This window comes from Eublepharis macularius, chromosome 6 (genome assembly GCF_028583425.1).
Source record: "Eublepharis macularius isolate TG4126 chromosome 6, MPM_Emac_v1.0, whole genome shotgun sequence".
Taxonomy (NCBI): domain Eukaryota; kingdom Metazoa; phylum Chordata; class Lepidosauria; order Squamata; family Eublepharidae; genus Eublepharis; species Eublepharis macularius.
In genome coordinates, this window is record NC_072795.1 from 80701613 (window position 1) to 80722985 (window position 21373).

A 21373-nucleotide genomic window follows, 5' to 3' on the forward strand; every position below is an offset into this window, starting at 1 on the left:
AATACAGCCCGGAAAATCCACAACAACCATACTGTGATATTCTTTCTAATTTCATATGATTCTTTATCGAGTATATCAAGGCTCCCTAAAATTCATTTTTATCTATATTCTTTACTTTCCCGTTAATCTTTAGGGGAAGGGGGGGGGGGAAATTCATAGCTAAAACAATTCCCCCAAATTCACCTTCTCAGACTTTCCCCTTACTTTGCCTGTTTTACTTTGGGTTTTAAAATCTCACTTTCAAATAAGAAAAATAGACAGACAATGCTGTTGGCAAGAAGGTAAAGAAAGTGGAAGGACTCTTCTGTATGCTTATTTCTTTTCTACAGTAAACTCAAAAGCTGTAAAATAAGGTGGCAAACTGAGGTGACAGAATTCTGGATAGTAACACATCAAACTCTGTGTGGGGGAGGGTCGTAGTTTTTAATATTTCTCTTCACAAAAACCTCTCTGCATCTACTAAACTAACACATCAAGAAGAAATACTGGGCTAAACCTCTGGCTAATTTACTCCATGGAGGGACGGATTGTCGTTGTTTAATGAGTGAGATCAAAAGTATAACCCACTCCCCATCTGAAATCTGCAGTAGTACTGTCCAGATTTCTGCCATCTCCTGTATAACCTGTAGAGGCAGCATAAAAGGGAAGAACTGAGACGCTCACACAGAGAGAGAAAGAGATTGTTGAGCTACCAGAGAACTACCATTTTCTTTCTATCAAGCAAGCAAGCCCTGATACATTTCTGCAGCTCTCTAACTGCAAGACATAACCGTGACTCACTTTCTGTTTTCCTTTATTGACTCCTGAGGAGTCACAGCAGAGATGAGCCTAGACTCTCTGTTTCAGCACATTTTCCTGGCAGAGCAGAAATCAGAGGAGAAGAGGCGCCTCATGCACCAAGGTTGGTAGCCATTGTGTTATTTGAGGCAAGAAGTGTGATTATATACATTTTAGGCTTGCCACCTGGTTAGATTAAAATTAACCTAAAGTTAATCACACCCAGCTGATGCGGCTGAATTTATTTTATGTGTTTATGTGGAATATTTCTATGCTACCTCTTCAGTGTTCTGCTTGAGGCAGTTTACAAGTAAAATCTCCACAATATAAAAAACATCCAGTAAAAACAAGCCATTTGACATAAAGGTAAAGGTAACGGTAGTCCCCTGTGCAAGCACATAACCATCTTAAAACTATCCATAAAACAGAAGCAGGCTATTAAAAAGCTGGTAAGATAAAAACTCCTGATTAAAAGCCTGGTTAAAAAGATGTGTTTTGGCTTGGCACCTAAAAGTAGTAAAGTAGGCACCAGATGAGCCTCAAGAAAGAGGATGTACCAGAGGAGAGGTGCCATCACAGAAAATGCCCTGTTTCTAGTCTCCGCTCTGTAGGATTGGGAGATGAGGGCAGGGACATAGGGGAGGAATGTCATGTGCAATGTCACCTCTGCAGTTCAAGATTTTAGCGGAGTTATAAGAGACATGATAGTCATGAAAAGTACTTTTTATTATTAAGCTATTCTCTAGACCTGCTTGCAGAAGGAAAAACTTGAAAATGTGACTGAGCTCCTCAAAGGCAGGAAAATCAACTGCTCCAGTTTATTAATCTGAAAAATCCTGTGAATGAAAAAAATGTCACAATTCTTTCAGTTCAAGATTTTTAGACACTTGGGATTTGGAGTAAAGAAAAAAAGATCTATTTTCTTTTAGAAGCATTAAATGGCATTTATGCTTAAGATTTCTATATGCAATGACTGGAGCTTAAGTTATTGTCAGATGTAATTTGTATCTTTATCTATTCCAGAGCAAGTTTTCTTTTACCCAAATACCTTCTGAATCTAAATGTAAACCACTAGACTGGAATCATCCCAGCTGTCAGTTCCCCACCTGCTTCTGCCACTACTTTACCATTAGAAATATCTTTTAGGGCTAACAAATAACTTCAGCTGTACCCCAGGACGCTATACAAATATAGGCCATTTCCACACACGTTGAATAATACACTTTCAATGTACTTTAGTTATCCTTTAGAAGTGGATTTTGTGTTTCACACACGAAAACCCAGCTCCAAATGATCACTAAAGAGCATTGAAAGTGCATTATCCAACATGTGTGGAAGCAGCAATAGTAAAATTCTCAGGGACAGCACTATGCAGCTGAAGAATCCTCCCTGCTAGATTTCAGATAGGAGAAAGCAGCTTTCCCTTGTATTAGAGACAATTAAAACCATCATTTGAAGAATGGGCAGAGAATGGTGGTTGCTGCTGAACCTGGCCTTGATGAATAACCTCCGAAAGACCAAAACAGTGCCTGAAAGGGCCTTTCCCCCTCCCTCTACTTTTTACTGACAGAAATCAAGCCTGGAACCGAGGGCACCCATTTCTTAAAACTACAGGCACCTACAGGATATTTAACCTCCCAATATTTTGTGGGCTCTGTTTAGATTACAAATTTTTCTGCAAACATGGGGTATTTTTCAAATGTATAGAAAGATCCATCCTGTGTGTTCATGGTTCCAGTCTCTGGATTTAAGAACTACAGATTTGGCCAGGTTGAAAATTAGATATATTGACAAGTGAGGACCCGCAAGGACTTGCAGGGGATATCTCATTGTCCACCTCCCCCACCGTGTCCTCTTTCAAGCCACCTCCCCTTTTTCTGCTTCTTTCTTTCCTTCCCATCCATCTTTGTCTGTTTTTACCTTTCCCTCTTCCTCATGATCCAGTTCTCTACTGATGGCTCAGTAGAGAACTGGTGGCGCGTGGTGCATGGTGGAAAGACTTGCAGAAGGCACTTCATTTTCCTCTATATCTCCTTCACAACACTATTTCCTCTTTCTTCTCCTGGTAGCCTCCATATATTCACCTTTCCCTGTGTCCTTCTCTCCTTCAAACACACTAAAGAACTTACCTTGTATCTGCCCCCCATCTTCACCTATATTTCTGAATTTATTTCATTTAAAAAATGTCTTTCTCCACAATGGGGACTCAAAGCATCATTATCCTTGTCTCCATATTGTCCTCACCACAGCCCTGAGAGGTAGGGTAGGCTGACTGGATCAAAGCCATCCAGTGAGCTTCCAGAGCCGAGTGGTGATTCAAACCTGGGTCTCTCAGATCCTATACTACACAGGCTTTTGGGAGGGGGCTGTTGTTAAACAGTAGCAAGCGGTTGGGCCTGGGTGAATCATGCAAGTCGTGTGGTATGAAGTCAGTTTTTTCTCCCATATGTCTAAAAGTTAGGTTGGTTTTTGTTGCAGTTAAACAGGAAATAACTGTAAGTCATGAAAAAGTGAAACAAGCCACAGAACAACTGGATGAAGCAAGAAGAAAATTAGAAGCTAAGGTAACATAGTAATCATTACATTGTGTTAATTGATTAAGGTAATTAAGCTGTACGTTTCACAATCAAGAACATACACTAGTGCACTGCAGAGCTTCCGCTGTTTGTGTGAGCTGTCACAGTATTTTATCAGCACAAATTTCTGTCATGTTTCTTGTCATTGTAGAGCCTCTCAGAGTCACTTCATTGTGGTGAACAGCATTTTGAGGGCTATTGATATCCTTGTTAACACCCAGTTGCCATTTGTTTTCTAAGGCTATCACGGGATCTCATTTTGTGAATTGCTGCAACTCCTAAAAAACACAGTGCAGCAGGCTTCTCATTGTCCCGTTTTGGAAAATTCTGTTTGAAAATGTTCCCTTAGAAGAGATCTTGTGTAGAAATACAGAATCTGCAGGGTTGTTAAAAAGTATGTTTAGGTTCAATTTTCACATGGTGGATTTTTCATGACCTCGATTTAGGAATAAACCCAGGTCACAGAACAGAAACCCCATTGTCCTTTAGCAGCCTGATTATACAATGTCACTCATTGTGTTGCTGCTTGTAAAACTGATTTATAATAATCATAATTATATTTGTATACCTCTAATTTGCTATTGACTCATTCTGATTTACAGTCATGGTTTCCATGGTAAATACAGAGGGGACTTTAAAGTAGAGCCACAGTTACTATGCATTACTAATGAGGAAAGCTAGAAAAGCATTCCTAAACCAATTAAACCCATTGAATTAATTACATGAAGGTCAATGCCTATTAACTTGCATGCTTTGTTAGTATCAGTTTATTTTTCAAGAGAAAATGAAGCTCCCAAGCATAACAAAAACCAGTATGTATTGCCACAAATAAATAAGTTTTACTTGACATTTCTACTTTTTTTACTCCATATGTTCATAAACTTATACAGTCTTGCATGCATAAAGAGAGAGGAGTGGGGAGAGAGAAAAGCTTGATTAGCTGAACCTTAGAGTTCAAAGATGTTTCGACATCTATTTCACGGATATTGCCTGTGGTCAAGGAAATGGTCCCAGGAAATATAAAATTTCAGTGTGTACTGAAAAACTAGGTAGCATGTAATTAGAACTTGAATTATAGCATTTGCCTTTCAAGGTTCAATGCATCTTTTTCAAAAATTCTGTTCCAAAGAATATATTGTGTAAGTACTTTAGTGTGACTTCTGCTTGCAGTCAGGCATTTCAGTAACAACTCAGTAGGAGAGACCAGAAGAACTCAAAGCCAACTTCCAGCCCTGAGACCCCCTCACCTGAGCCAAACTTGATAACCCAGTGGCCTTTTTAAAAAAGAATAGAAATTCATTCTTACTTGTCACTGTTTCAGAAGAATGACAATAACAAACCATAAATTCTATGTGATGATGATTCAATCAAGTTTAGGTGGCAGCAAAGACATTAGACCCACAAACCTGGCATCAATCAGGCCCTACGAGGCTGCAGACACTACATTTAAAGAGCCACATACCAGCCAGCTGGTCCATGATGGCTGGCCATGTAACAACCCACCATCTGACAATCAGCTGTCTAATGGCTCCACCCAAGGGATGGTAAGGAGAAGCAACAGGGGATATGGGTTCCTCACAGGCTTGTAAAAACACACCAGTCTCCCGCTAATAGTTAATTTCTTATTTTAAACCTAATAATGTGCAAAAGTGAAAGTGCTGAACAGCAACTATATTCAATAAATAAAATAAATAAGCATTAGGAATAGTAAATACAAGCATAAATAGAAGCAATAAATAACATCCTGATAATACAACAATACTTTCCTCAGTATAATCCGTGAAACAGGTTTTTTTCTCATGTATTTACAGTGGCTTCCACAGAAAATAATTGGTTCAGGGTTCAAAGCTCCTTCAAATAATTTAAATGCATATTCACAGTCTCTGATTCTTTTTGTATTCTCAGGCTCATGGAATGTCACTGAGGAAGGCTCCGCCCAACAGGTCTGCCCAACAAACCGCTAGCAGTGTTTGTTTTGCTCCTTAGAGCTCTCTCAAGGGCTGCAATCTATAATGCCAAAATAAAGATGGACCTGATAATACCTTACTGATTCAAACAAATCCTTCAGACTATTGCTGTTGTTACTTACGTATTTCTTTGGCTCATTCACACATTGGATGTACTCATTTCACCATTCAATGACGGATGACATTTCTCTGAAGTGTGGAAACTGTTCCATAGCTTATATCCTAGACCATACAGACTACTTAATTACTGAAACAAAGCAATTTAAAGGGCCATACCTAAATGACTTACTTGCAAACCATTCATAAATAACAATTCACAAATAATCATTCATAAATAACTAGATAAGTCCCAATCCTGGTTTAAACCAATGGGTGACTTGGACTTCAAATTAAAAATCCAAAAAGACTTCTGTTGGAGTAATAATTGTGAGATTTTGCCTTCTCTATCACAAGTTTTACTTCTAACATACAAACAGTGCAATCCTAAGCAGAGTTACTCCAGTCTAAGCCCATTGTTTTTAATGGACTTAGAATGGAGTAACTCTTTTTAGGATGACACTATAAATCTCAATTCCCTTGCATGATGATTACTATTTCACAAATTGCACTGAGGAAAATATTGTTGTATTATTAGGATGTTATTTATTGCTTCTATTTACGCTTGTATTTACTATTCCTAATGCTTTTTTATTCTATTTATTGAATATAATTGTTGTTCAGCACTTACACTTTTGCACAATATTAGGTTTGAAATAAGAGATTAACTATTAGCGGGAGACTGGTGTGTTTTTGCTTTGTACTATTTTCTCCCAGAGGAGCCTCCTAGTTGGAGCCCTCAGAGGCTTAGCCATACCTCTTGGTAGAGGGAGGTCACTAGACATGCCCCAGGCATGACTAAGGCCCTTAAAAGACCAGAGGGAGGAGGCAGAGTAGGACATACCATTTTGTGCTCCCATCTCAGAAGGCAGTAGAGCTAGAGAACAGGATGTAGAATAGGGTGGTGCTCAACCCTACCCCTTTTTTGCTTGATGCTAAGGAAAGGCACTTCATCCAGATTAGATCCTGGCAGATGATGGCTATGATCCAAGACTTGACATTCATGCTGGCTAGCCTGAGATTGAGTCCAAGCAACACTTCATTTTGGAGAAATAGCAATGCTGACATGTCTGTTTTTTAATGTTGATTCCTTTGATCTTTGTTCTGTAATATGTGCTTTCCATCCATTGCTAATCCCTGTTAAGTGTCCTGAATTGCTCTAAGGATTTACCCATGTTTATGTGAAAGGGATCAAATAGAAAATGTTATCCTTCTTTGTCTAGTTAATGCATAAACATTTAGATTCAAATTTCCCTTCTTTGCCATGAGGAATGGAGGCTTCTTATTAGCATATGCTTGCTTCCCAATTAGCTTTTCACAAGCCCTTATTCTTGCCGTCATGTAAAATATTGTTCAGTTCATGCCTTGGGAGCAGACTGGACACCATTTAAAAGTCACAGAGCCAAGAAATTTCTTCTTTGATTCATTGTGTCAAAAAGCTTCCTTCTGAAGGTGCAAATCTTAAAAAATTAAAGATTGTACAGCGAAGCATTATTTTGGACAGGATGGCAGTAATTCATATTGTGGCTGCAAGTCTCAGCCAAGAGTGTGATCACAACATGATAGGAAGAAGGTTATTATTTCCCCCCGCTAATAGATGCCAGGCTGTTGTTGTTGCCTGGCATCTATTAGGGACAAATTTTCTATATCCCTGTAGCAGTACCTATAGCAGCAGAAGACAGGACTTCCTTCCTCATTCTCAAGTTTGTCTGAATGGATTGTGGGCACTGCTGCAGTAGGAATGGGAGGGATTTTTTTCCCTCCCATCTACCATAGGATGGTAGATGGGAGGGAATAAATAGAGGAAGGGGAATACTTTAAATTACATTTTGTATAGTTTAAAGAAGAAATCCCATTTTTCGGCTGGCCTTTCTAGCTCTACATTCCTGTTTATGTAGAGTTAATTAAAACACACGTATAATCTTAGCCTAGGGCTCTGAGTCTCATTTAGATAAAAATTAAGAATTTCATGCTAGACAAAAGACATAGACAACTTGCTGGATCCACATAAAGTCTGGGATATAGTGCAGGATATTTGTTTATTTGTTTGCAGTCTGCCTTTCTCGCTGGGACTCAATGCAGATTACATATTACAAAAGAAGATCCTTCCAAATCTACATTGAGCCTTTTATATACAAGACTTCAGTATACATCTACCCATATTTAAATACCAGCTACGCTCACTTTTTATAACTAATATTCTTTAAAATTGTTTTGTAGGTTCAATTATTGTCTGAAAAGATTGTTGATTTGGAACTCTTGAAAAAATTGGAAGAGAGCTTAGAAAAACAGAAAGCTGAACTTCTAAATCAGAACTGTATTCTGCGTGAAACCTTGGTTTGTTTCCAGTGAAATTATTATAGGTCATGGATTCCTATACAGTGATAGTACAGTTATACTAACTCTCCTGGAGTTGCTGAGTTACTGTTTATATATTGCAAGTGTGGAGCTGGTCCTAGTACGAGGGAGCAAAGCCTAAACTCTTTTTAATAGGGGAGGAAGCAAGTTGATACTTCATGTCTAACGTTGTACTAAAGATACTGGACTGGGAGTATATATATATTAAATCCATTTGAAAGATATACTATGTTCATGGTAGGTCTGAACCTGGGAGTTTGTAAGCCTCTTGAGCTCTGACCAAAGGAGTTCACTGCAAAATCTGCTTGCTTGCTGAACACCAGTGTGTCATAACAATTTATATGACAGGCTTGACCCCCTAAAGTTTCCAGGTGAGGCCTGATACTTCTTTGGGTAAACAAGCGAAAGGGCTTCACATGCTCCTGCTTCCTACCATAGTCTTAGTTCATCTAGAATTTCCCTGTGCGTTGCTCCTTGAACTTTGCCGTCTCAGATAGCTTTGACTGACATGGTGGGAGCTCCAATCCCAAATGCAGGAGCAGTTCATTCAAGAGTGGTAAAGATTTGCAGACATAGTATCTCTGTTATATTTATAAAATATGGTATATTTGACTCAGGAAAAGCCACAGGCAGGACTATGGTGCTGAAATGTTCACACGAGAAAGGTGACTAATGGGGACTAGGAAATGCTTAACGAAGTCTTATTTAAGTCATTTGGACCTGTGGTAAAAAAGGTTAAATTCAGACGTGAAACTGATGAATTTTTTTTTATGTTCTTTATCACATTTTAGAGGTACAACAGAAAGTGCTTGATATGTTTCATAAAAAGTTTTAAAGGTAGTCATAACAAGCCATTGTTTTTAAGGAAGAAACCTAACTGATTCCATCACCAACTTCTGTTTATGATTAATGGTATGTTATATGATGGTGGAAGGAACATTTACAATTTGTGATATGCAGATGACACCACGTTATTGGCAGAAAATAGTGAAGACTTGAAACTACTACTGGTGAAGGTTAAACTGTTCTGAGGCTAGCCACTATTACCTTGCAATCATAAGTTAAAATATTTATCTGAAACAAACTTTCCTTACTTCTGACTAAACATGGTTAGGCTCATGCAGTAAGAGGTTTGTCACACATGTATAGTTGAACAGAAATTTGAACCTGGGTCTGAATTGAATTTTTTTTACCACAGCTCCCCATTAGTCAAATATCATCACTAGAATCTTTTTATTATTCAGAAATGTAAATTACACCTGCTAAAATCAATATGCTATGGTTAGCATATAGCAGAACGTAGCTAGCCTTCACAGATCTTAAAACAGAAATGCATTTTGTATTGATAACGTTTTAAAAAACCTTTCCATTTTATTTCAACAAAGTTTTTTCTCTCTTATACACAATCATTTTAATTTTATCACTTCATTAGATGGATTCAAAGAGAAAAATGGCCATAGAGGAGGACAAATTTTTGAAGGAAATTACAGACTTCAACAATGAATATGGCCTAACATCCACTCGGGAGCTTTTAATTAAAAAACGAGTCAAAGCTGAAATATGTGACTTAGAAGAGAGAGAAAATGTTTTGAGAAATGGTATGTCTTGAATTTAATTATTTTATCGTGGATTATCTGAGAATATAAATGACTATGGTGCAGCTTTATGGCATTACAATTTTACAATTTTTTTTCCATGCTGAAAATTGTAAAGTAATGATTTGCTCTGAATGAAGAACAGCATGCTATTCTGGAGCACAAAGCAGTTGTTGCAGACAGTGTTAACTGCAAGCTGCAGTGCCTGCCATGATAGGGTGTCAGAGATAAGATTCTTATTGATCCTTCCCCCATTCACTATTTTGTCCATCTGTCTGTGCTAGGGACTGGAGAGACTGTGGTGCAGTGCTGTTTTCCTATACCTATAAACCTGGCTCATGGTCAGCAGCTAGGGTAACTAACCTCAGGGAGGAGCCTGGAGTTCTTCTGCAATTACAACTGATCTCTAGCTCACAGTTCCCTGGAAGATATGGCAACTTTGATATACCATAGAATCTAGGAGAAATTCCTAGAGTGGCATTACATCTGCTGTCCCACCACCCTCAAAGCTCCAGAAATTTTCCAAGCCAGAGTCTGCAAACCTATCAATAGCCAACGAAAGTCTGGTTTTACTCCTAATACCAAGAATGCACATAAACTTTTAATACATCACTGTATTATCATCATGGATGTTCCATATTAATCAGGACACAAACTAATTCCCAGAAGCGTTCCCCTCAGCATATATGTAATTACATGAAATATTGTTCTTATTAAGTCACAGATCAAATGCAGAAATCTTAATGGTCAGTACACTTATCAGGTTCATCATTGCTCAGGGCAAACACACACATAATTTCTCGTTGCTTCAATCGAATATTCTGCTTTTCTCTGGTGATACTTAGGACCAACTGAACAATCATACACTAAAATGTGAATTGCTCCCCTGTATTGTCCTATAAGGAAAGCATCCTTTTCCATTATTTTATGGATTTTTCCTTCCTGGATTGTTCCAGTGTAGAACAATATGCTGGGACTTGTCAGCTGCAGAGAGAAACTGCTTTCTATGCACATAACAAATTGAAGCCTATGCTGAGGGCAAGGAAGAAGGAGGATGCAAGGCAACAAACTCAGACCCACACGCTTAGCTGGAGTAAAGATTTGGCCACAACTTTATTAAATACAGCATGAAGGAGCATTGGCGATACATACGGATCAGATCCAAACATAGACTGACCCGCCTGCCAGTCAATGATGCCATGCCCCTTCAGGTCACAATTGAGGGGGGAACCAAGGAGTGATATTGAAGGGGAGAACACCTGGGTGTACACCCCTGTGTGATTCCCCTGCCACCTGGGAGTGGCCCTGGCAGCCCCCGAGCTGGGCATGCACCTCCATCACTCACTCCTAAGATTCCTTATGGGAATACCCTTAAAGAGGATCCTGGGCACACAGGCCCTACCTCCCCCAATAAGAGATCCAATCGAATGACAAATCACCTGATAAAGTTGTGACAGAAGAAAACAACCACTGATAAAAGGGAGAGGTGGGTGGGTCTTTGCTGCTCAAGAGCAGAGTGCGGAGGAGTGGGGCAGGCAGCGTTTTAAATACTGAACTGCCAGATCAGAGGGAGAACTGCCTCCCTGAAGCCCAGAGCTAAGCCCCGCCCCCCACAGCACGTCCCTGGTTGTCCCTGATAGGAACAGCCAAGGAATTCAAATTGATTGGCTGCTGGCTCGCCTGTGGGATGCTTGGTGAGCTGAAAACATGGCGGCTGCCATGCCCCATCCTTTCTCCCCGCCCGGAGGTTGCAAACCGGGCCCCAGGTGAGTCCAGTGGCCATCACTTCTTAGGATTGTACTAATTTGTTCATCTTGATTTTATCTTTACTTTGCAGTACAAGGTACTCAGTAGTTCAAGGAACTTTTGAGTCTGAACAAGAAAAAGCAGTAGCATTCAAAAGCAGTGCTTAAAGATTGCACAAAGTTCATAAACTCTAAAACATATACTTCCAGAAAAACCTCAATGATATCTGTAATGCAAAATTACTATCAAAATGATACTGGCTGATTATGCCTGCATGTTATTGCTTTTGTAGACTGTACTTTAAAAATTCTTTTTAAAAAAAATCTAAGATCCCATAGTCCGTTATATACTTTTAATTCTTAGGACCACATTTCTGGGCAATATTCAAAACATGCATATGTCAGTTACTGAGAAGTACTTCTCTATGATTATTGAATACAACATACTGTGTGTACTGTATATGTTTCTCCCTTGCCAAGTATCTAGAGAGGGCTTACAATACTTAAAGTTTATTAAGGTTATCTTATAAATCTTTAATTAACACTTAACTTTAAATTAAAATTACCTTTCTAGAAATTAAGTCAATGGAACATGAATACGTTCAGTTAAAAATGTTTCAGCTGCAAAAAAATGAATTAAAACAGGATTTCTCTACTCTCCAGAAGAAAAACCGAGGTATTTTATTTACCTTATTTAACATTTTTATATGAAGTTGGAAAATTACAGTTGATAAAACATCTCGATAAGAAAACATTTTAGGGCAGATTCGAATGCATTGTACACTTAGGAATTTTTAAAATGACTAACAATCAGGAGATGAACAAAATAATTAAAACCATGTAGACTTTACACATTTTCTACCTTTCTTGACAGCTAGCAATTCCCACTGCAAAATAAACAAGCCACTTTTAAATCATCTTGTATCTTCTGTAGTTGGAATGGCAGCTCCAAAAATTAAGCTTTGGCTTTTCACCCAGTTCTCCCCAGCAATCACAGCTCTTTCTTTGGATTCAGGCTTTAGTATTGACCAATGATCATTCCGCAGTCTGGTCACAATACAAGTGAAATACAATTGGAAACTACTTAATGTCTTAAATTATAATCCAACATTTCCCCCAATAAAGGTGATCACATTCATAGTGTTTACTAATAAGATAAGAAATGATAAAAGCACAATAAAAAGGGTGTTATTTCTTTGTTTAGATTTAGAAGAAGAAATAAGAGAAGCTAAAATCATCACAAAATGTTTAGAAGCAGAAAAAATCAAAATCAGTGAAAAACCTCAAACTGATGCTGAATATGTAAGGTAAATACAATTGATTTTAATACAGCAATCCTAAAAATTAAGTTTGTTTTAATTTGGAGCTGTCCCTAGTGTTAAGCCCAGTATTTCCTGTCGTTTGTATGGTTTCAATACATGCAGAGTAAAGGAGCTCCAGTTCATATAGGAGAAGCCATAGTAGAGTGAAGATCTGCCGAGTGAATCTGTTTTCCTCTCTTCACATGGTTCTGAAGTGTAAACAAAATCCTCTAAATGAAATGTACTTTGCTGCAGAATTTGTGTACAGAAGCAAAACTGTATGGATGACACATACATCAAATGGGGTCTCTAAATGATAATGCCAATTGCAGGTCTGTAAACTGATGTGCTACAGCAACTACCATTTGCTTTTGCATTATTTATTCTATTATAGTACATTAGCTTTTCTGATGTATGAGGTTGTCATCTTCCTTCTAAATAATACACTTCTCCTGAAGTATCTTACTATTGCACTGTCATTTAACATTCAATACAGCATAATTAGGAAAGTGGTGTTTACTTTAAGGATAAAAGTGCTGAGGAGGATCATGGATAGTTACTATCCGTGGGCTTGCAACTGACTTATTGTGATCTGAATCAGCGGACATAAGAAATTAAGAGTCATTTGAACAGAAACAAAATACAATAAAGGTTAGTTGTTTGAAAAAAATGCTTTGAGATATTTGTATAAAAAATTGTAGAAGAATGAGAACCAGTGTGATATTGTGTTGGACTGGAGTGGGAGGGTGAGGATCTGAGTTCAAGTGCCTAACGGGCCATGAAACTCCCTGAGTGTACCTAAACTACTTACTTCCAATTTGTCTAGCCTGCCTCACAGTATCACTGAGAGGGGAAAATGAAATCAGCTCAGCCAGATCCAACTCGAGTTCCCTGCAGCTACACAGCAGCTTTGGGAAATGGTTGTTAAAAATAAAGGAGAGCCCAAATGGCCGCAGAATGCCTCCATGGGGGAAAGAGGAGCTCCTCCCTCTCCTGCTCAAGCCGTTTCCCCATATCAAAATAGCAGGGGTGGGAGGTTTTTTCTGCTCTATGTAGAGTATTCTTTGTATATGGAGCAGTAAAAGCGGGGGCTGGGGGGGGAGAATGGGTTGAGGGAGGAGCTGCTCCTTCTCCCACGGAAGCATTCTGAGGCCTTTCGGATTCTCCTTTATATTTTAACAGCCATTTACTTTTTAATTGCTGTATGGTGGCAGAAACCTGAGTTGGGTCTGGGGAAACCTGTATGTTTAGAGAGACCCTGAGTTCTTTGGAGGGAGAACAGGATATACATGTCAGGACTGAATGAATGCTATGAAGTCATTCCAATGACTGATTATTACACAAATTAATGTCATATAATTGGTAAGATTTGCTGAGTAATGGAAGTAGCACTTTAGTGTATCAGATGATAATTGGTAGAGAGTGCCCTCAAGTCATAGCTGACATATGGCGACCCCTGGCAGGGTTTTCATGACAAGAGACTAACAGAGGTGGTTTGCCATTGCCTGCCTCTGCAACCCTGGTCTTTGTTGGTCTCCCATCCAATTACTAACCAAGGCTGACCCTGCTTAGCTTCTGAGATCTGATGAGATCAGACTCACCAGGGCTATGCAGATCAGAGCAGATGATAGTTAATTGTTAGAAAATAAAGTGCCATAGCTATGTCAAAAACTTTCAGGACTATATATGCATGTTATGTTTTCCTAATCTAAACCTGAAGCGTCAGTATGCACCTCTTTGCCCAAGACCTTCAAAGGTCTATGTAGGTGTTCAATTTAAGCCCTATTGATTTCCACTGAAAATGCTATGGCACAGAAGCAGAGTTAAGAAAGAAGGCAACTGTTTGCATGATTGGTACACTCACTTAGCAAAGTTCTTTGCTAAGCCTACTGTTGTTTGAACTGATTGCAGTGGGGTCAGGAAAAAAAGGATGACAGAATTAACTGTAAATTTGAAAGTTGCATGTCATTCAAATTTATTGTTTTTGGGACTCCTATAATCTATATTGATGGCAATGTTTCCCTAAATATTGATACCTGGGTTCAGGGTGGTGGAGGTTGTTTTGGACAGACATTTGATTTATAACTGTGTCCAGTTAGAATAGCCTCCCAACGTTCTGTCCTTTCCTATTCTCAGTCAGTCAGGAATGAATCATTTTGCTGGGCAATAATAATGAGAAACCATGGGAGGCCACATGAGGGCAATGCACTCTTCTCCTCCAGTATGGCATGCCTTGCCACTGAATTCCCAGGTTTTATTTTATTTTTTATTCTTAATTATTTTTTATTTTTTAAAACAGATCAAGGGGTACAGAAAAGAAAAGGGAAAAAGGAACAAAAGTTTAAAAAGAAAAAATTAAAGATTATGCATTACAAGGACTGTCAAAATACAATAACCATATAATATTTAAAATACAGTTTTAGAGTATACAACACAAACAAAATTCAGGCATATTTCCTCTCTATTATTTTTTTAAGTCATTAGTCCATTCCTTTGCAGAGATATAAGGGGAAATGTGCAAAGAGTTTTGTACAGATTGCCTGAGAAAGAATGAAGGTGGCATAGCTGCAGGACAGCTGGATCTGAGTCAGTAAACCTTTTTCTGACTAAAGTCATTCTCTTATGCTCTGTTCCATCACCAATTGTACCTGAACCCTTTGTTTCTTTCTTGTTTGTGTTTCTTCTCTTTAGTATGACATTTGGCAGAAAACAGGAATGAGATTTATACTGGGGGGAGGGGGTCATCTCCTAGGAAATTTGCCTTGGAAGTTAAGTGCATGAGTGTGATATCTTGCTAAAGTTAAAGATGATATTATTGTGTACCTGCATAGACAGATCTTTAGAACATGTTAATATATATATTAACTTGTAATGCATATATGAACAATTAATATATAGCAAATAAAGAATCATTAATTTGCCTTTTCCATCTACTGTTAATTGGTTGTCAAAAGATAAAAGAAACATCTGTATTTTTATACAATTTTGCCAACAAGCTACATTAAAAGATATACAAAGTATTAAAGGTTGTACAAAGTTCTCCAGAATACCCATGTATAACTAGAGTATATGTGATTAAAATCATATCTTTACTACATGGAGGTGGCAGGAGCAGAAAAATAAATGCCCAGTTTCACTCAGCCTGGTATATGGTTTTAATCAATAATTGTAAATTATCTTGCTGTAATTTGCCTGTGTGAAAGAATATATGCCTCTAGGTACATGCTGAATGACTTTGACTCGCCCATGTATAACTATTGTTAAACTTATCACCTCCTCTGGAATCTGGGATTAGGGCTAAAGGACTGAAGTGGCATAATGCTCGGGCAGATTTAAACTCCAAAACCTCTCACTATATAAAAAGTACTTTACGGCAGAAGGCCAGTGGGCTGAAGGGCAGAATTGTCTGAAGCCCTAGCATTTCTTACCACAAAAAAATAAAGTTTTGGGGAGAAACTAAATAAACATATGTGAAGAATAATCCCTTCTCTGAATGTCAACTCTGCAATACTCTACACATATACAGAGTACTTTCCCCTCATTACACAATAACCACATCTAATTTCTAGATGTGGAAGTAATTTGCAGACTGGTTTGATTTAGGAATCTCTCATTTTAGTATTTAAGGCTATGATAAATTGTTATTTTCCCCCTGCCTTTAGAATCCTGAACACAGTTTTGAATCTTTTTTAGGGTTTAACCCCCACTTTTCTCCTCAGAATGACCAAGGTGGATTACAACATTTTACCCTTCTCCATTTTATCCTCACAACAGTCCTGTGATGTAGGTTGTTCTGAAAGTGTGTCATCTAGCAGGATGGGGAATGTTAACCTGGGTCTTCCAGATTCTGGTCTGATACTCTAAACACTACACCACACTAGCTGTCCCCCACAGTCTTATGCCTTGCAACATCTCTTGAAAGAAGAATGTAGGTATACAAATTAAATCAACAGACGATTCATAGTGTGGTCATCAGCAAACCACTTTTCTTTGTATAGATGATAGTATGTCATATTGCAGATATATGGCTTTTTTATGACTTCTGCACGGGCTTGCTTCTGATAACCACTGCACACGTACAATGAGATGGAAGCAATAACTGGCAGTAAAAGCTATTTAATTCCAAGTTACTTTTTTAGTCTGGTAAACAGTCTGCCATCTCTTCAAAGCCACATAATTGTGACTAAACACAGATACCAAGTAGTATTGTGCTATGTGGGTACTACTGTTAAATAAGTATTTAATGTGATATAACCAGGCCCCACCCTGTGACCGTTATACATGACATCATAAGGCACTACCCAGTGAAGGTTTAGGAAGATGGGCATTGGCAATCCTAGCCCGTCCCCTCATTTCACTCATGTCCCCTCACCATAACATTTGTGGCTATCGGCTTGTTTTAGAGGTTGCATACAGATGTACCTGCAAATTTGGGCAAAGGCAGGAGGGTGTTTTTTTGGCTTCCCTCTCTACTATACAAAGGACATATATAAAGCCTACAAACGGAAAGAATGCCACTTCCTTTTCACTCTTTCCCCCCCTGTGCTTCAAGCAGCTGTCTCTTAGTGGGTTCACACCTAAAAAGAAATACATCTGGATGCATCCAAACTTTCCCTAAGCTGCATCACAGAATCCCAGTAACCCCCCCCCCCTTACTAATAATGATGTCCTTTCCTGTATAATAATGTAGAGGGGTACTGCATGGGTCTGTCCTGCTCTAAGAGAGACAGAGCTCTGGCTTCATTTAGCATAATGGCTTAATTTTTCAAGCCCCATTTCAGTCATTTTTATAACACACTAGTACGCCCCAGCATATAGTTTGGGAACCAGTGTTGCACAGGTAAGTTAAAAAGGGGAAATTCATCTTAAAACAGAGTACCTCCCAGTATGTGCCAAGTGTCAGTAATGCTTAACTTAGTTTTGAATAGTTACTTTCTGCTTTGTAGCTCTAATTTCCACAAGGAATAGGGTTTTGGCGGATCTTTCAAAGCAATTAGCTATTTTGCATTATATACCTCCTAACACTGAATGAAAGAGGCATAATGTCAATAGTTCTTTCAAGAAGACAGCTCAGAAGGAAAAGAACATGGTTCCATATGAGTTGGTTGTCTTTTTGATTTTATTATTATTTATTTTAGAGGGGCAATACATTGGATCAACTCTTGGTACACTGTAATCTGCCTTGAGTCTCAGTGAGAAAGGCAGACTATAAACAAACACACACAAATTATTTCTTAAACGCTAAGAAAGAACTTTCTAAATATGGAATTACTTAATTTAATTACTAGATGAAACTTCCACACTAATATGAACTGTGTAGCATATATACATATGTTGAATGTTATGTAGTCTAGATCAAGTTCCATCGCAGCCTCCATTGCATCAGCTAGCTCACACCCAGCAAAATTGTTCAATGTGGTTTGGTCACTAGTCTTCCTCCCAGGGGGAGACTGCCAAATTTAGAATTCGGACATCAGCTGTGAGGCTTTTCGGAGCTTTTTTGCTGAAATTTTTTTTTGTCTCTCTGCCGTGACCTGCCAGCCACAGTTGATACAGTGAAGGAACTAGAGACCCCTTGGCCATCTTTAGGGTCAATATTTGATCAGTTCAGTCCACTCTCCGGGGAAGAGATTGACAGGACCCTGCAATCTGTTAGGCCCACCACGTGCCTCCTGGACCCATGCCCATCGTGGCTGGTAAAGGCCAGTGCCGATGGTCTGAGGTCCTCATTGGAGGCCATTGTTAACACATCCTTGGGCACGGGGGTTTTCCCCGGGCCACTAAAGGAAGCTGTGGTGAGACCGCTCCTGAAAAGACCATCACTGGACCCCACTGACCTGGTCAATTATCACCCAGTTTCGAACCTCCCGTTTCTGGAAAAGGTGATTGAGCAGGCGGCAGTGGGACAGATACAGGGTTTTCTGAATGTCTTGGCCCTAGATCCCTTTCAGTCCGGGTTCCGGCCAGGACATGGGACGGAGACGCTGTTGGTCACCCTCACGGACAACCTTCGCAGACATCTGGATCGAGGTGGTTCAGCGCTGCTGATATTACTGGATTTGTCAGCAGTGTTTGACACAGTCGATTACAATCTTCTGACTCACCGCCTCGCCGATGTGGGGATACAAGGGACTGCCTTACAGTGGCTTGTCTCTTTTCTCCACAGTCGGGGACAGAGGGTGGCGCTTGGGGAGAAATTGTCACCCCGTCACCCATTGGTGTGTGGGGTCCCACAGGGGGCAATACTCTCCCCTTTACTGTTTAACATCTATATGCGCCCCCTTGCCCAGCTGGTGTGAAGTTTTGGGCTTGGGTGCCATCAATATGCAGATGACACCCAACTGTATCTGATGATGGACGGCCGGCCCGGCTCAGCCCCAGATGTCCTGGAACATGCATTTGCAGTCGTGACTGATTAGTTGAAACAGAGTCGACTGAAACTGAACCCAACAAAGACGGAGGTCCTATACTTGAGCCATGGGGGACTGGATTTGGGACTTTGGCTCCTGACCCTCGATGGGGCACAGCTTGTGCCTGTTCCAAGGGTTAAGAGCCTGGGGGTGATCCTAGATGCCTCCCTGAAAATGGAGGCACAGGTCACAGCGGTTGTCAGGTCTTCTTTTTTCCACCTGCAGCAGACCAGACAACTTGTCCCTTACCTGTCTACCTGTGACTTAACTACAGTGATCCAGGCAATGGTCATCTCTAGGTAGGATTACTGTAACGCGCTCTACGCGGGCCTACCCTTGTGCCTGACCTGAAGATTACAGCTGGTGCAAAATGCAGCGGCACGCATCATTATGAAAGCACCAAATAGGGTGCATATTATTGTGCGAGCTGCATTGGTTGCCAGTGGAGTATCGGATCAGGTTCAAGGTTTTGGTATTGACCTATAAGGCCCTGTGCGGACTGGGGCCAGCGTATCTGAGGGACTGTCTCTCTCCATATATTCCCCAGAGGACCCTCCGATCAGGAGAAAAGAAATTACTATCAGTCCCTGGCTCCAAGGAGGCCCGCCTGGCCTCGACTAGAGCAAGAGCTTTCTCAGTCTTGGCTCCTACCTGGTGGAACACTCTGTCTACCGAGACCAGGGCCCGGCAGGATATACTATCTTTCCGCCGGGCCTGTAAGACAGAGTTGTTCCACCAGGCTTATGGCTGAGGCTGGGCCTCCACTGGCTGGAGGATATAACATCTACTCCCCTCCCTATGAGAGCTGCCCACCACTGTTCTGAAGCTTCTGCCATGTTCAATTGCACTGCTGCACTTTCTGAAATCGCCACTAAAAAAAAAAAGTGCTGCTATTTTAAATATCTTTATACAATGCTTTTAATGTTTTATGATAATGTTTAATGAAATGTTTTAAATGCTGTTATCCGCCCTGAGCCTGCTTGCGGGGAGGGCGGAATATAAATATGATACAATAAATAAATAAATAAGTTGCATCCTGAAAGACTTTGCAATTGGAAAAGCAATTGGTAAAGCACCTCAGTGTCTGCCCTGCTTTGCAGATGGGAGGCAGAGACTGAGAGATAGTAACTTGTGCATGGCCGCTGAAGTCATTACTTAGATGACATTGGGTCCGGCAATTTCCAGGGTTACCATTTATACCAGCTCACAATTAATGGAATTAATACAGATTCTGCCATCTAATCTTCTTAGCACTTTAAACTAACCAGTAGCATGAGTAACAGAGGCTTTGCTACTTAGCAGGTGGAGTCCACAGATAACAGTAGCTGGCTCCCTGGTCTCCCCTGATAGGATGGTCAGCAGCACATAGATTCATACTAGGGTAATGTATATCAGAATTATTCTTTCATCTCCATTTTACTTGGAGGAAGAACTTTAAAAATGTCTGTGACATAGTTTGACTCAACAGATTTCCTTGTAAACACTGAAGTTCACATAGCTTTTTTAACCACATTATGTATAATACTTCTCATATTTTCATATATTAACAGACTTCCATAAGAATCCCTTTTCTTCCCACAAAATAACTACAAACAGCCCCCACATATATGAGATTAGGGAGAAAGGATTTTTCCTGTGAACGTCATGGTTTACGAATAGATCATCTCATTTTAGAAATTAAGAACTGGTTTTAGTTTATAGAAAAACAAAGCAGCAACTTTGACGCAATCCAGGGTGTGAGGCTCAATTGACATGTAACATGGTAAGTTTGAATGACCATAGCAGTCACATTTAAGTTCTCAGTATCTCTCTCCACTGACCAGCACCGTTTATAGGCTGTGAATGTCCTAATTGTAATCAATAAAAGAAAGAAAAAAAGAGGTCAGAGACTGCCAGATAATACTACTAGCCATCTTGTCAGTAAAAGCATTCAGGGAAGGGACGTCAAATCAGGTCAAGAGTTGACTAGGGCAGAGATAATACCAGAATTGAACTGGGCTATCATAAATGCAATGTATATGAATTAGAGGCCCTCCTTAACTTATTTTGTAGCAGAATGAAAAGAAAGTAGGAAAAGATCTTGAACATTTAAAGAGTCTTTAAATTCACAGTGACTCAGCTCACTTTGGTATTGTCTTCTAGAGTCAGTCCAAGATCTCACTATGCAGACTGTTTCACATTCCAGCCATTTTCTCTATAATGTAGATGCAAGCTGTACCTTGAAATAGACTTACTCATTAAAACTAGATGGTGGTGTATGTGCGAAAAACGCTGGTCATTTTCATAGAAACATGTCAGCAGTATTATTATGTGTAAGCTCCATTAACATCGTTAGGTTGGTTCCTATGCACTGAATTAACACCATCCCCTCCCTACTGCAGCCTGTTATGCTCCTGAAAATCCTGGTCATTGGTGGATCCTCAGGAATAACATAGGGGGCTTCTGGGGTGGCAGTGGTGGGGGTGGGGAGAGAGTGGAATGCTTGTGTGTGCAACAGTGCTACTTGAGACTTAGAGTGTGACTACAAGTGACTTTCTTCACGTGGAGA

General features: G+C 39.7%; 1 protein-coding gene across 1 annotated transcript in view; it reads left to right on the forward strand.

Annotated features, from left to right (window-relative positions):
• Window positions 1-822: 822 nt before the first annotated feature.
• CCDC172 (coiled-coil domain containing 172) overlaps window positions 823-21373 on the forward strand; it is a 35654-nt gene continuing 15103 nt past the window's right edge. Inside the window, exons 1-6 of the mRNA XM_054982394.1 lie at window positions 823-901; window positions 3256-3341; window positions 7637-7753; window positions 9207-9372; window positions 11689-11790; window positions 12319-12421. Coding sequence (XP_054838369.1) covers window positions 823-901; window positions 3256-3341; window positions 7637-7753; window positions 9207-9372; window positions 11689-11790; window positions 12319-12421 — 653 coding nt within the window. The remainder of the gene's footprint in view (window positions 902-3255; window positions 3342-7636; window positions 7754-9206; window positions 9373-11688; window positions 11791-12318; window positions 12422-21373) is intronic.